This window comes from Chelonus insularis, unplaced genomic scaffold, assembly GCF_013357705.1.
Source record: "Chelonus insularis isolate UGA/USDA-ARS -01 unplaced genomic scaffold, ASM1335770v1 contig_354_pilon, whole genome shotgun sequence".
NCBI lineage: Eukaryota > Metazoa > Arthropoda > Insecta > Hymenoptera > Braconidae > Chelonus > Chelonus insularis.
Window position 1 is genome coordinate 1 of NW_023276519.1, and position 14,700 is coordinate 14,700.

Here is a 14,700-nt window from a genome sequence, read left to right on the forward strand (position 1 = left end):
ATTCTTTATATTTTTCCTCATTTTTCACATAATCTGTATCAAATTTAAATACATTCAAAATATCTTCGCCATCAATAGATTGGGCCAATTCTATTGTATGCGTAAATTGATCTTCTTCTTCAACTAAATCTAATTCTTCACTAACAGCCACATGATCCTTGAATCCATCTTTTCGAATTTGAAATACTACCTCAATCATATACTGGACTCTTTTATCCAACTGACCTTCATGAAGGATATTCCTTAAAATTTCAAAAATTGATTCAATTCCTTTTTTTGAAACTTGGGTAAGTTTCATACCACATTCTTTTAAAAATGCTATAGCTACTTCTACTGAATCATCTGTTGGAGTTTCGATTAGTAAAGTAAGTAATTCTAAAGCTAAAATTTCATGAGCGACACTTTGATTAACTAAATGTGCTATGAATAGTCCAGAAGAAATACATAAAGGCTTGTCATTTCTCCTAAAGCCTCGTTTAAATTGAATAACTAATCGTTTTAATAATAATTCTCCGATATTGGGAAATTTGGAATTAATAACAGCAGTCAAAGCTGCATAAACTGGTGTAAAAGTTGGCGAAGCAGCTTGAGCTTGAATAATTGATCGTGCTAATAAACCACGTCCTCTTACAATATTCTCGCGTAATAATTCTCTTGTAATCAATCCAATATTACTCGTATTAACTTTATTGATGTAACCGTGAATAGATTTCTTGAGAGCCTCCCATGCAATACGTTGATATGCAGCAGATGATTTATCCGTTATCTCTGCTTGCATTATTCTCAATTTAGCTGGAGGAATATATGCTCCTCCAGTTTTTGAAGTAAGTAAATCTACCGTTTTTTTCTGTGCTGGTGTAATATTGGCCAACTCTTTATCCTCCTCCTCTTGTATCTTTGGAGAATTTTTTTGTTCTTTATTTTTACGAGGGCTTCTTGATCTCCGTCTTTTCCTATTTTCTCGATCATCTTTTCTACGTCTTTCATAGTCGTTATGTTCACTATCAGACAAGCTTCTATGCCTTGATTCATATCTATTGCGTTTATTTTTCTTGTCTTGATGATACCGATCAATCTCCCTCCTCGAACGTTCATGGAATGGACTCCGTCGAAGTTTTGAATTTGATTCACGATCCATTTTTTACTGAAAATTTACAATTATTTTATAATTAAGAAAATTATCCAATTATTTAACAAATTTAGAGGTTAGAAAATGCTTACCAAATAAAGTACACAAAATACGATTTTGTCTACCTATTATAAAAGTTTATTTACTAATCAATATCTACTATATCTATTATTCAACTATTTATCAATTTTCATCAACAATTATGTCAACATCACAATAAATTAATAAATATACTCCAAAAATACTCTCTTATACTCGAAAAAATGAACATAACTCACGCAAACTTATGTCGAACTAAACAGTTGTACCAATGTATAGTATGAGCATCAGCAGAGAAAGAGAATAATCGCTGAGTGCTTAAGAATTTAACGATTGCGCCATCTAGCATTATATCGTGGCAATGTATTTTCCATTCGACTTAGACTGCGCGTAAAAATAGCAACTGAGTATTACATTTACCGATTATAAATGTTGATTTTTAATCATTTAAACTTGTTTTGTTAATTATCAAGAATGTCCACCAAATCAATAACAGAAGTACAAATAGAAACTGCTGAAACTTTAGAAAATATTGCAATCATGTCCGAAAAAATGTATTGTAACATTTACTAATGATACAAGTAAAATTACAATTCATTGTTTCAACTAATACTTCTTTCATTTATTGTTTTTTATAGCAAACAAGAATTCAGAATAATAAAAGAAATAATAAAGGAGGATGGGCCTTTGAACAATTCAATAAATAATTGCAACCTGACTTTCTGTCACATTCTTAAAAAAAGAGGAGTAAAAGTGGATGAGTTACTAGATCTACTTGATGAAGATAATAATACAGATATAATTCAATCAGTGCCTTTAACAGTGGACACTATTACTCAAAAACTAATGGCATTTATAAATAAATAATCTAAAAAATTCTATTTTCATATATAATAGATTTCATATTATATTTTTTTTTAATAAAAATATTTTCTTAAATTTAGTACAAACTTTTATCCATTATTCAACAATCATCTATCATAAAAATATAATATTAAAGCTTTGATTCTGTCAGCCACCCGAATTTTTGTTCTTTGCGTTCAGCAGTTGGATTGATTAGTATATTTATAAGACTTGGTGCATCTGTTACCTATGAGGTAAAATACAACAGATTCCATTAGTAAGTAATTTTTTTTTACCTTTAAAGAGCTCTTTACTGCATTTTGAATATCGTCTACAGTAGTACAAAAATATCCTTTTCTATCGAAAAGCTCCATCATTCGTTCATAATGAACGTCAGCACACAGTGAATATGGTGGAGTACTGTTAATAAAAATATTCGCTCAATGATTAATTTAATTAAAGTATTTTCAATTCGTAATTTTAATAAACTTACAATATTGTTGGCCCTTGATTCTGAATTTGATTAAAGGTTTCTTTGTCAAAACCTCCGTAGATTCCATTATTATTAACTATGATTATTATTATCGGAAGTTTATACCTTTAATTGTAATATAATTTTTTAAGCAGAATTCAAAATAGATTGAATTATCAAATTAGTACATTAAGCTTACCTGAACATTGTTTCAATTTCCATCGCTGAGAATCCAAATGCACTGTCTCCTTCAACACAAATAACTCGTTTTTTTGGAGAAAAATCTTTACAATGTAATGCTGCAGCTATTGCAAATCCTAAACCCACACCCATGGTTCCAAATGTTCCTGCATCAAGCCTATGGCGAGGATGTAAATTTAAAAGTATAGATCGACCAATGTCCATTGTATTAGCACCCTCCGAACAAATAATACAGTCTAAAAATGTAAATATAATTAAGAAATAGTTATTATTGACTTTTAAAATATAATTAATTTCAATAACGATATTGGTAAATGGCAATAAAATACCAGTAGGTAAAACATCTTGAATATGTTTAAAAACGGTGTAATAATTCAGTGGAACTGATATATCTGATGATAATTGCTGTAATTTCATTTTATTTTCACTTCCAGCTTTTTCTAATTGAGTCCACCAGTCTTCTTCTTGACCAAAATAAAAATTCTTGCTTTGAAGGGCATCTTATGTCCGCTTGAATAGCAACTTCTGATGTAACTGAATTATGTAATTCTTCTGCACATATCTCTACCTGCATTCAATTTAAATAAAATTTCCATTATATATTAATAAACTTTTTAATTATACTTATCAACAGATCATGAAATAGTTGAACCTGTATGATTTTAACGTCACTTTGATATCGTGGAGGTCGACCAAAATGGAGCATCCAGTTTAATCTAGCTCCCAATAAAAGTATAACATCCGCATGAAGTAAAGCAGTTGTTCTTGCACTTGAAACACAATGTGGATCCAAATCAGAAATAACACCTTTTCCCATTGGAGTTGGTAAAAATGGTAAATTAGTTGAATTAATAAACATTTGGAGTTCATCTTCAGTAAATGTTAAAAATATAAGGAAAAGCAAAGCAAAAGATCCTTCGTACACCACAAATGAACTGTGCGATCTGAAAAAGAAAATTAAAAGTAATTAATTTTTCACTTCTCTAAGTTTCTGAAGTGGAATTTAAAATTATATTTTTCAGCCCAGGTAGGCAAACTTTTGCCCTTTACCCTTTACAACTACCATTACCTCTAGAACTTTTGAAAGTGCAATAAAATTAAAAATAAGGATCTTTCATGCGGGCACTACAAAATAGTCAGTTTTAATTTTTTTTTTATTGAAATACTTTTTATAAAAGTATAAAGCCAATTACAAATCTAAACCATGAGTTTGACTATTTTATAATACCGTTATATGAATTCAAAAATTTTTAAACGATTTTGTCGTTTTAATTCTTCTTCAAAAGCGTTAAAGTCGAATATTATTCTACATTTTTGATTCTAATCTATTGTTAATTTGTGTTAATTGTGTACAGATTTAGAGTATTATTGATTGAAAAGCATCAATTTTTTATAATCATCAACACTGAGATGATAAAATGAAGTAGAATTAAAACATTCGAAGAAATAATATACTTAAAATCGTTTGAATAAGGATTAAAACGACTAAAATAGTCAGTTTTAATTTTCTGTGCAACAGTACCTATCATACAAGTATAAATCATCCTAAATCTAATGGAGAACTTTGATTATTTTGTAGTACCCGCATGACAATTTAAAATCCCTTTTTAATCCTTATTTAAAAGAGCGCAAGTACATTACTATCCTAACTTTCTAATTCTATTTTATTATTAATTTTATTGCACTCTTAAAGATTCGACAGGTGGTTATAGCTATTAAGGGTAAATATTTGCCTACCTGGAATGAAAAATACCCAGGTACAGAATAACAAAGCATGGGAAATTCCCAATTGCCCGTATTAATTGTTAATATATAAGGATATAGATTTTTAAATTTTGTTTTTAATTAATAATTTTTAATAACTAATAGCTAATTAATATAAACTTATGTCTTAAAAATTCTTTTTTCTTAATTTTCTTATTCTTAATAACTAATAACTCATGTCTAGAAATATTATTAAATCAGAGTTGAGTGTTAAAATTTTATTAACATTATTGATAAATGTTATTAATATAGATGCTAATTGTGGAGTAAATAACGAGACATGAGTAATTTTAAGTATTTTGAAGTATATATTTTTGAATTTAGTTTTTTTTTAAATTAATCATTCTTAATAACTAATTACTATGTACTTATGTCTATGAAAGGTAATTAAATGAAGAAATGCTATTTTTATAGGAAAAATCGATATAACAAATTTTATTCAATTCAAAAAAATAGATATATGTATACAGTACATTTTTACATATAACAATATAATTACTATTATTACAATATCACACATGCATTCCAGTCTTTAAAAACTCTACGTAAAAAAATTTAATTTAAATTAAAAAAATGACATTTAACAAAAATAAATTATTAAATTAATATACATAGTACATTTTAATTTTTACAAAAGAAGCTATTAAATATTATAGTACAATTACTATCATTTTCATATCACACATGCATTCCAGTCTTTAATATAATTTCCAATAAATCTAATTTACAATCTATCTTGAAAAAATAGATTATTCAAGAAAATACAATTTCTGTACAAATATTAAATTAATTTAATAATAAGTAACATTTACAAATTATGAAGCTAACAGTTAACATTAAAAAAAATACAATTTTAACATGATTAATTTTCTAATTTTTCTATCAATTGTTATCTACGTCGTTTATATGGTGGAGGCAAACAATCAGAATCATCTTTAAATTTATATTTCTCAATATAATCACATAAATCTTCCGAAGTAACAGGTGCTCTAATACTTTGGCAAACAGACTGAGCAGTGGTGAAAGAATTGGGAAATGATTTATCCGTTCTTTGACGCATAAACACCCAATGCCCATTTTCAAATTTACATTCAATTATTTTATTATTTAAATCTTTAATTTCTGTAGTAATTTTTATGTAATCAAATGGTTTTTTTAAGCCTCCAACATATAAATGACCTATTTTTCTGGGTACAATACCCATACCTGATTCAACGACTATTTTTAATTTAAAATCTACAGAATTCAATGACAATGGCTTCCATTTTAAGACTTCTGCTGCAGTTCCAGAGATGTAAGGCTCCTTTGAAGGCTGGAAGATTAATCCGTCTGGTTCATGACCCAATTGTTTGGTGAATTTTTCACTCAACAAACTGTTGACTTGTGTGATATCCCAAAATTGCTTTTGTCGGACAGAAAAAGGTTCTTGTTCTCGGTATATTCTACTTTCTTTTAGTGCTCTATATCGGCCTCCCATTACTTCTCTCTCGATGATGGTATATCGATCAGGAAAAAATGATTTTTTAGATACATCGTTCCCGTCATACATAATTACATCATAAACTAAGTACCTAGGATATTCGGTACCATTTGCTTTATCAATGACCATTTCGCCATCCAATAATGTATCTTTCAGATTTCTTGAAAGATCTCGAGGGTGTGGAAATACCAATCCAGACACTTGGAAGACACTATTATCTCGATCAATGAAGAATACCTCATTATCTGCTTGGATTAGCATCATGTATCTAGTACCATCAGCTTTCCATGATACTCTATATGGTTTGATATTAAGTAAAACAATATTCTCCCAATCCATGGAGACTGGTTGAGAACCAGGGAAGCCATTTCTATTCCATTGGCACATTTCTTGAACTCTTTTTTGAATTCCTGCAACTTTAACTAAATCTTGTACAGGTACCACACCAGGAACTCCAGCCATAAAAACTGGATTTTTAACAATATGTTCCTTACGTCTTCGGGTATGTTTCCTACTTCCGAATTGTTCATGTTCTTTCTCGTCCCCTCTGGAGTCGTCGTATTCCAAACACCAAGCTGGACTTGGTGGTGCAGGCGGTGCATAACTCTCATCATCATATCGTCTGTATAACTCTTTGATGTAGTCTTCCTTGTAAATTCCAGGAGGTCTAATAGATGAGAATTCATTAACAGCAGCGTCCAAATTAAATGTCCCACTTTCAATTAAGTAGCTTATCAGAAGAAACCCAGTTCTATTGAAACCATGGGTGCAATGGACTCCAATAATCTCCGATGGATTTTGTGCAATAAAATTTTTGCAAATTTCAATAAAAACTTTTGTTTGTTTTATGGTGGGAGTTTCTCCATGACCTCGACATTGAAGTTTGTAGTAATGACAACTGTGGGCTTCGACATCAGCTTTATTATAAAATCTGTTAGTATTTGTCAAATCTATTAGTAATCCCATTTTCAGTCTTTGACTCTTTAATGATGCAAACAACATGTTTACAGAAAAACGACATTCTTCAGAAACTTGACTATTAAATGCTTCTGATAGTGGTGTTTTAAATGCAAGAAATTTATTATTTATTAATCCTATACTTTTTCGAGGACAGTGTAACCATCGTGGAGGGATTATCCCTTTACTATTTTCGGCACTCCAACTTGACATTGTTCGTTCACTTGACCTCAACTGTACAAATTAAACTTTTTCTCTTACAAACACTCACTTATCAATGTTCGCTTTTGCGTTTTGATTATGCAAATGTTGCATAAAATTGAAACTTCACTTGTATTTTCAAAAAAAAAACAGAGCAAAAAATACACGGTGTGCACTGGTTGACATCCAAGTCTCAAGTGATTTCAAACAGTTTTCGTTGCCTAGACTACCAGTCTTGTGCGCCGTCTGGTGGTGAAACTAAATGTCATGTCACCATGCGCCACCTGGTAGCGTGTTAAATGCCTCTAGTGGCATAACTACGAAACATCAAACTTTCGACTTAGACTGCGCGTAAAAATAGCAACTGAGTATTACATTTACCGATTATAAATGTTGATTTTTGATAATTCAAACTTTTTTGTTAATTATCAAGAATGTCCACCAAATCAATAACAGAAGTACAAATAGAAACTGCTGAAACTTTAGAAAATATTGCAATCATGTCCGAAAAAATGTATTGTAACATTTACTAATGATACAAGTAAAATTACAATTCATTGTTTCAACTAATACTTCTTTCATTTATTGTTTTTTATAGCAAACAAGAATTCAGAATAATAAAAGAAATAATAAAGGAGGATGGGCCTTTGAACAATTCAATAAATAATTGCAACCTGACTTTCTGTCACATTCTTAAAAAAAGAGGAGTAAAAGTGGATGAGTTACTAGATCTACTTGATGAAGATAATAATACAGATATAATTCAATCAGTGCCTTTAACAGTGGACACTATTACTCAAAAACTAATGGCATTTATAAATAAATAATCTAAAAAATTCTATTTTCATATATAATAGATTTCATATTATATTTTTTTTTAATAAAAATATTTTCTTAAATTTAGTACAAACTTTTATCCATTATTCAACAATCATCTATCATAAAAATATAATATTAAAGCTTTGATTCTGTCAGCCACCCGAATTTTTGTTCTTTGCGTTCAGCAGTTGGATTGATTAGTATATTTATAAGACTTGGTGCATCTGTTACCTATGAGGTAAAATACAACAGATTCCATTAGTAAGTAATTTTTTTTTACCTTTAAAGAGCTCTTTACTGCATTTTGAATATCGTCTACAGTAGGACAAAAATATCCTTTTCTATCGAAAAGCTCCATCATTCGTTCATAATGAACGTCAGCACACAGTGAATATGGTGGAGTACTGTTAATAAAAATATTCGCTCAATGATTGCGGTGTTTAGAAATTAAAATCATTTAAACGCTTTGTGTCGAAATCAAATAATAGTTTTATTAGTAAATACTTTATTGTTTAATATATTAAAATGTTTTACATCAAAACATTATTAATATGTAATATTCTATGTAGTTATAATGTATAATCATAGGATATGATAATATAAATAATCAATAAAAAAAAAATTTCTTTTTTTTTTAATTCTTTATACCACATTTTTTATATTTTGTTCTTCGGAATCTCTTTGGCGTATGAATTTTAATAGCACAACATTTTTTCTATCAATTGGAGTTCCAATCACTTCATGATCCAAATATTCTAAAATATTCCTGTAAGGTTTTGGATAAGTGACGTCCCATACATAATATGCAGCCAACAGGACCATAATTATTTTCTTTATTGACGGTTTCTCTATTTTCATGTTAATTTCCGGGTCAGCAACAATGTATGCAGTTTCAATATCATCTTCGTTTGTATATATCACACTGCGTGGTGATTCTCCTTCAACTGCGATAAGATTTTTACTAGATGAATAAACCTGTAAAAAGTATTGTTTTTCATATAAAATTATTCAAAATAATCGAGAAATATTCGTGAATGCATCATAACATACTTCTTCAATAGTTATTAATGGTTTAATAGTTTTCTTTATCGTTGTCACTCGGTCGTACAAAAGTTGTAAACAACAGGCTTTAGTTTTGTCATCAGTTTTTCCAGTGTTAAAAAATGTAGTCAATTTATCAAACATCTTGTCAATATTATTACTTAAAACTTCTTCAGTAAGGTGCTTTAAATTACAGAATTCGAAGATGACCTAGAATAAATAAGAAGCATTTAAGTTATCAACAGAATTGCTCTTATTCTCATCTATGTAATGATTATAAAAGGAAGCTTGTTTTATTTATTTTAAAATACTTACCAATTCACTGTTTGCCAGTAGGGGATATTTTCTTATGATTTCAGTAATAGACTTGGCACTCTTTTTAATCCACGTACGTCGGATTGCCAGGGTGATTTTCAAAATATGGCGAATATGAGGTGAGTCTCCTTCCTTTTGTTTTTCCGCCAACTCTTTCAATGCTTGTTCTATATCATACTGATCTCTAAAATATCAAATATCAATATTGTTGAAATATTCATTTTCATGGAAGCATCAGAAAAGTTAATTAATACATATAGATTGTATAAAGTATATGTATTCATAATTTATTTATTAACTTACTCTTCTTTTCTAACGTTTGATGGGAAATTTACGATTCGTCTTTTGTGACTTTTTTTCGCTTGGTTTTTTAAAATTGCACGATGATTGCGTATCCATGTACTTAATGATTTTCTGATAATAACCTGCAGTTTAGAAATAAAAAAAGGAATCCATTAAAACTTTACGTAAAAAAGAAACATTATTATATTTTAATATAATGAATGATTGACTGAAAACTCATGTAACAATTATGCTTACACTATCGCCTTCACTTGAGCCCAGAACCGGATACATTCTGACAATTGTCGAAGCGAGTCTCTGATAATCTTGCCTTTTTGGGCTACCTTCAGTATTCTCCCACAAATAACAACCCCAATGATAAATAAGATCTTTTTGGGATGCTAATACTCCTTTCTTTTTAATTTTCTCATGTAAATCGAATGTAAGAGGAGGTAAGGTTGAAAAAGAAGTATCCCTTACATTCATAAAAGATGGAGATCTGGAGGATAATTCACTACAATCTGGTTCTGGATGCACATCAACAGAAATAATGTTTTTATGGTCTTCTTGGACCTGTATCATACAAAAATTATAAAAGTGCAATTTAGATTATAGAAGAAAAAATATATCGATAATTATTTAACTATTGTAGGCAATTTTTATTTGGTATTTCTGTGTTGAGGATCATAAAATGAATTCCGAAAAAAAATGTAATAAATTTTTTGTTATTACACCAGTAATGATAATATTTCTTTAACTTGATGCTTGCGAGTCTATTTATAGCCATTCAATGATTACTTGAATTTTTATGTAAGTCAATTAACATATTAAAACCGATTGCCAATACTGGCCTATCTTAGTCAGTCTTTCTATAATTGTCTGTCATAAACTACTGTACTTCTATTCGCTGTACTCGTATTCACATTGTTTTTTCTTTTCCCAATCTTTCATACTTTTACTAAATGTAACGAGAGCAATTACTTATAGTCAATAACTCAGTAATTTTGTTAGTGAAATTTCTAATAAAAAAAAAAAAGAAATCAATAAATGATAAATTAACTAAATTTGATTACCTGTATATCATGTTTTTCTTCTAAGAAATGTTCATTTTGTTCATCACTAAACTCATGTTCATTATCCACTGATCCAGTATATGCTGTTCTTACGTCTTCGCAGCTATCATGGTAATGAGTTGTAGGATTTTGACAGTAATTATCAGAAAATGCCAGACATTGAGAATATTTCACAAAGTCTTCTAATGATTGTTCTACGTCATACTGATCTCTGAAATATATCAACAATTTGAATATCTATTTTTGTGATAAGACTGGAATATTTCATTAAGAATAACAGATTTTGAAAGTTATATATTCTTTTATAATTTATTTAATTAACATACTCGTCTTTTCTGACTAAATCAGTGTCTGAGCTAGAATTAACTATACGCCCTTCGTGATCTCTTTTCGCAGCTTGGTTTTTTAAAGTTGCACGGTGATTGCGTATCCATGTGCTTAATGATTTTCGGATAATAACCTGCAATTTAAAGGTAAAAATAATAAACAATTAAAATAATAGTTATATAAATAATAACTTATATTACGTAAGATAGCAACATCAAAAACATAGAAACGTGATTATTTTTTTTTTAAATAGTTGTAGAAATAAATATTAATATTTTTAAGTAAAAGTTATACTCACGCTATCACCATCAGTAGAAGCAAGTACTGGATACGTTCTAACAATTGTTGAAGCTAGGTTTTGATAATCCTGCCTTTTTGGTCTTCCTTCAGTATTCTCCCACAAATAGCAACCCCAATGATAAATAAGATCTTTTTGGGATGCTAATATTCCTTTTCTCTTAATTTTTTCATTCAAATCGAATGTTAAAGGAGGTAATGTAGAAAAAGAAGTATCTCTCACGTTTATGAAAGACAGAGGTCTAGAAGCTAATCCACTATAGCTTGCTTCTGGATACGTATTAACAGAAACAACGTTCTGATTGTCTCCTTGAACCTAGATCATACAAAAATTATAAAAAAAAAAAATTACACGGATTACTATTAATTATTTAATGCATTAGCTCGATAATTATTTTCATTTTCATAATTTGTATTACTATTTATCTATACGAGAAGTTCAGAAAATTATCACATCATGAGAAAAAAGAATTTTTCTAGTAATTGGATAAGTTCATTGGTTTTTAAAAAAAATAATATAAATAATCAAATTTGTAAATATGTTGTAAAAAAAAAGAGATCACTTTATACGAATTCCTACAAACAAAAAATTGTATAGTAAATGATTTAAAATTGATAAGCTAAATTTTATTACCAATAAGTTATGATTTCCTTCTAAAAACTGTTGATTTGGTCCATTATTTAACTTTTGCTCATTGTTCACTAATTTAATATACCGTCGCATCTCTTCACATTCCTGAAAAAAAGAAGTAATCAGTTTTACGGAAACTATTAAAAACTCATAAATATAATGAAATGTAGCTATAATTAATATAACTTTATCAATTCTTTAAAAAATTTCTGCTTGATCATATCGAAATCTGTCTATGTTTTCTATAAAAAAAATTTGAATTTTAATGTCGGATTCTGATAAATTATAAAACATTTCAACTTATTCAGAGTATTTATTCCTTTTAATTATAGAATTTTTGTTTATTACTTAAAATTGTAATAGATTAAAAAAATTTAAAGTAACATATAGTAGAATTTATCGTTTTTTTTTTTAAATAATTTTAAATAGTAATTATTTATGTTAACTGCAAATTTAGTTAGTTTTAACAATTAACGATTACTAATATCGTTCATTCTCTTTTATCTAAAAATAAAAGTTCGCAAATTATTGATATAGAAGTTTTATTTTAATTTGATTATTCTTGACAACTAAAAAACTATGATACTGAAAATTTTTATCAATTATAAAGAAATGCATGATTAGAATCTGTAAGAGATAATCCATTTGTTTTTCTTTGTATATAAATTACAATAACTTCATTATTACTGCTTATCGTTCGTTTGAATAATAGTATATTTCACACCTAGGGAGGAAAAGTAGACTAGCTCAAACCACGTGTAAAATTACAACCCGAGCCGAAGGCGAGGGGGGTAAACACGTGGTTTAAGCTTGTCTAATTGTCCTCCTTAGGGCTGAATATAATTTTTCGTCATACCTGAGTGGAAAGTTCAACCCCTCTCCAATGGAAAAGTGAACTTTCCGCGCAGGCATGACGAAAAATACATATGAATAATCTATCATAGAATGCTAACTTGATGTTATACGAGAATTTAAAATTTACATAATAACCACTAAACTCTGCTGAAAAAGAATCGATTATTCTATCACATAACATGTTTGTTATGGTTTGTGAGAAAAATACCAAAATTTCTCATAACCTAAAATCAATCATGTTTTCGTAATGTATGTAATAACTATAAGAATCTGAAAAAGATTTTAATTTTTTTTTATATCTAAAACACTAATTCTAATCATGCATATTCCATTATATTCTGTAAAATAATTGCTGTAATTTTCATTACATTTTTACTATTGAAAAATGGAGCTGGTGATGTCGGGTGATCCGATGGTATAAAAATAACATTTATTTCTGTTTTATCAGTAAATGTATCATCATCTTCAACATCACACCAGATGTTCTTGTCATCATCTTTTAATTGTAATACAATTGTTTTATTTTGTCTCAATCTTTTCAAGTTTACATCACGTACACAAAGATCTTCTATCTTTTGATGAATAGTTTTTTGATCAATTTCATCAGTTTCTGTGAAAAACTTCGCACACTTACACTGTTGGCCGAAAAATAAATAGATTTTTTTTTCCATTTTTAATGAAACTTAAAAATCAAAAAAGTGATTATATTTTTTTGGCCACCGAAACTGTTAGCTATTGACAAAATTTATAAAATTAACATCTACATACACTGACAACATTGAAAAAGTTTCATGAATAAAGGATAGCAACTGATATATCTGATGATAATTGCTGTAATTTCATTTTATTTTCACTTCCAGCTTTTTCTAATTGAGTCCACCAGTCTTCTTCTTGACCAAAATAAAAATTCTTGCTTTGAAGGGCATCTTATGTCCGCTTGAATAGCAACTTCTGATGTAACTGAATTATGTAATTCTTCTGCACATATCTCTACCTGCATTCAATTTGAATAAAATTTCCATTATATATTAATAAACTTTTTAATTATACTTATCAACAGATCATGAAATAGTTGAACCTGTATGATTTTAACGTCACTTTGATATCGTGGAGGTCGACCAAAATGGAGCATCCAGTTTAATCTAGCTCCCAATAAAAGTATAACATCCGCATGAAGTAAAGCAGTTGTTCTTGCACTTGAAACACAATGTGGATCCAAATCAGAAATAACACCTTTTCCCATTGGAGTTGGTAAAAATGGTAAATTAGTTGAATTAATAAACATTTGGAGTTCATCTTCAGTAAATGTTAAAAATATAAGGAAAAGCAAAGCAAAAGATCCTTCGTACACCACAAATGAACTGTGCGATCTGAAAAAGAAAATTAAAAGTAATTAATTTTTCACTTCTCTAAGTTTCTGAAGTGGAATTTAAAATTATATTTTTCAGCCCAGGTAGGCAAACTTTTGCCCTTTACCCTTTACAACTACCATTACCTCTAGAACTTTTGAAAGTGCAATAAAATTAAAAATAAGGATCTTTCATGCGGGCACTACAAAATAGTCAGTTTTAATTTTCTGCGCAACAGTACCTATCATACAAGTATAAATCATCCTAAATCTAATGGAGAACTTTGATTATTTTGTAGTACCCGCATGACAATTTAAAATCCCTTTTTAATCCCTATTTAAAAGAGCGCAAGTACATTACTATCCTAACTTTCTAATTCTATTTTATTATTAATTTTAGTGCACTCTTAAAGATTCGACAGGTGGTTATAGCTATTAAGGGTAAATATTTGCCTACCGGGAATGAAAAATACCCAGGTACAGAATAACAAAGCATGGGAAATTCCCAATTGCCCGTATTAATTGTTAATATATAAGGATATAGATTTTTAAATTTTGTTTTTAATTAATAATTTTTAATAACTAATAGCTAATTACTATAAACTTATGTCTTAAAAATTCTTTTT

At 28.8% G+C, this 14,700-nt stretch overlaps 5 protein-coding genes and 3 long non-coding RNA genes across 8 annotated transcripts; 2 read left to right on the forward strand and 6 right to left on the reverse strand.

The window, feature by feature from the left end:
- Positions 1 to 4: 4 nt before the first annotated feature.
- On the reverse strand, positions 5 to 1,418 carry LOC118066722 (pre-mRNA-splicing factor CWC22 homolog; the record flags this gene model as incomplete). The annotated part of the gene is made up of 2 exons (XM_035083011.1): positions 1,222 to 1,418; positions 5 to 1,144 (listed from the first exon to the last, which is right to left on the reverse strand). A coding segment is annotated over exon 2 (1,134 nt), but the record flags the coding sequence as incomplete, so codon positions are not given.
- A 129-nt stretch (positions 1,419 to 1,547) lies between these two features.
- On the forward strand, positions 1,548 to 1,902 carry LOC118066742 (uncharacterized). Its single transcript, XR_004690291.1, has 2 exons — positions 1,548 to 1,722; positions 1,807 to 1,902. It is a non-coding gene; the product is annotated as an uncharacterized lncRNA (long non-coding RNA).
- A 142-nt stretch (positions 1,903 to 2,044) lies between these two features.
- On the reverse strand, positions 2,045 to 3,750 carry LOC118066746 (2-hydroxyacyl-CoA lyase 1-like). The gene is given in 8 exon segments (XM_035083047.1): positions 2,045 to 2,258; positions 2,308 to 2,431; positions 2,505 to 2,609; positions 2,683 to 2,920; positions 3,014 to 3,186; positions 3,188 to 3,252; positions 3,337 to 3,628; positions 3,722 to 3,750. Coding segments are annotated over 8 exon segments (1,122 nt in total). The 3' UTR covers positions 2,045 to 2,162.
- Positions 3,751 to 5,275: 1,525 nt separating this feature from the next.
- LOC118066737 (mRNA-capping enzyme-like) lies at positions 5,276 to 7,478 on the reverse strand. The gene has a single exon (XM_035083042.1). The coding sequence runs from the start codon at positions 7,096 to 7,098 to the stop codon at positions 5,338 to 5,340; it is 1,761 nt and encodes a 586-aa protein (XP_034938933.1). The 5' UTR covers positions 7,099 to 7,478; the 3' UTR covers positions 5,276 to 5,337.
- Positions 7,479 to 7,481: 3 nt separating this feature from the next.
- On the forward strand, positions 7,482 to 7,780 carry LOC118066743 (uncharacterized). Its single transcript, XR_004690292.1, has 2 exons — positions 7,482 to 7,600; positions 7,685 to 7,780. It is a non-coding gene; the product is annotated as an uncharacterized lncRNA (long non-coding RNA).
- A 142-nt stretch (positions 7,781 to 7,922) lies between these two features.
- LOC118066740 (uncharacterized) lies at positions 7,923 to 8,253 on the reverse strand. The gene is made up of 2 exons (XR_004690289.1): positions 8,186 to 8,253; positions 7,923 to 8,136 (listed from the first exon to the last, which is right to left on the reverse strand). It is a non-coding gene; the product is annotated as an uncharacterized lncRNA (long non-coding RNA).
- Positions 8,254 to 8,473: 220 nt separating this feature from the next.
- Positions 8,474 to 13,530, reverse strand: LOC118066734 (uncharacterized). Its single transcript, XM_035083038.1, has 10 exons — positions 13,095 to 13,530; positions 11,875 to 11,976; positions 11,242 to 11,556; positions 10,943 to 11,076; positions 10,617 to 10,827; positions 9,802 to 10,116; positions 9,565 to 9,686; positions 9,262 to 9,445; positions 8,956 to 9,156; positions 8,474 to 8,880 (listed from the first exon to the last, which is right to left on the reverse strand). The coding sequence occupies exons 1-10, from the start codon at positions 13,395 to 13,397 to the stop codon at positions 8,548 to 8,550; spliced, it is 2,220 nt and encodes a 739-aa protein (XP_034938929.1). The 5' UTR covers positions 13,398 to 13,530; the 3' UTR covers positions 8,474 to 8,547.
- A 46-nt stretch (positions 13,531 to 13,576) lies between these two features.
- On the reverse strand, positions 13,577 to 14,218 carry LOC118066747 (2-hydroxyacyl-CoA lyase 1-like). The gene is made up of 3 exons (XM_035083048.1): positions 14,190 to 14,218; positions 13,805 to 14,096; positions 13,577 to 13,720 (listed from the first exon to the last, which is right to left on the reverse strand). Exons 1-3 carry the CDS (start codon positions 14,216 to 14,218, stop codon positions 13,577 to 13,579), a joined length of 465 nt encoding a protein of 154 aa, XP_034938939.1.
- Between the last annotated feature and the right edge of the window lie 482 nt (positions 14,219 to 14,700).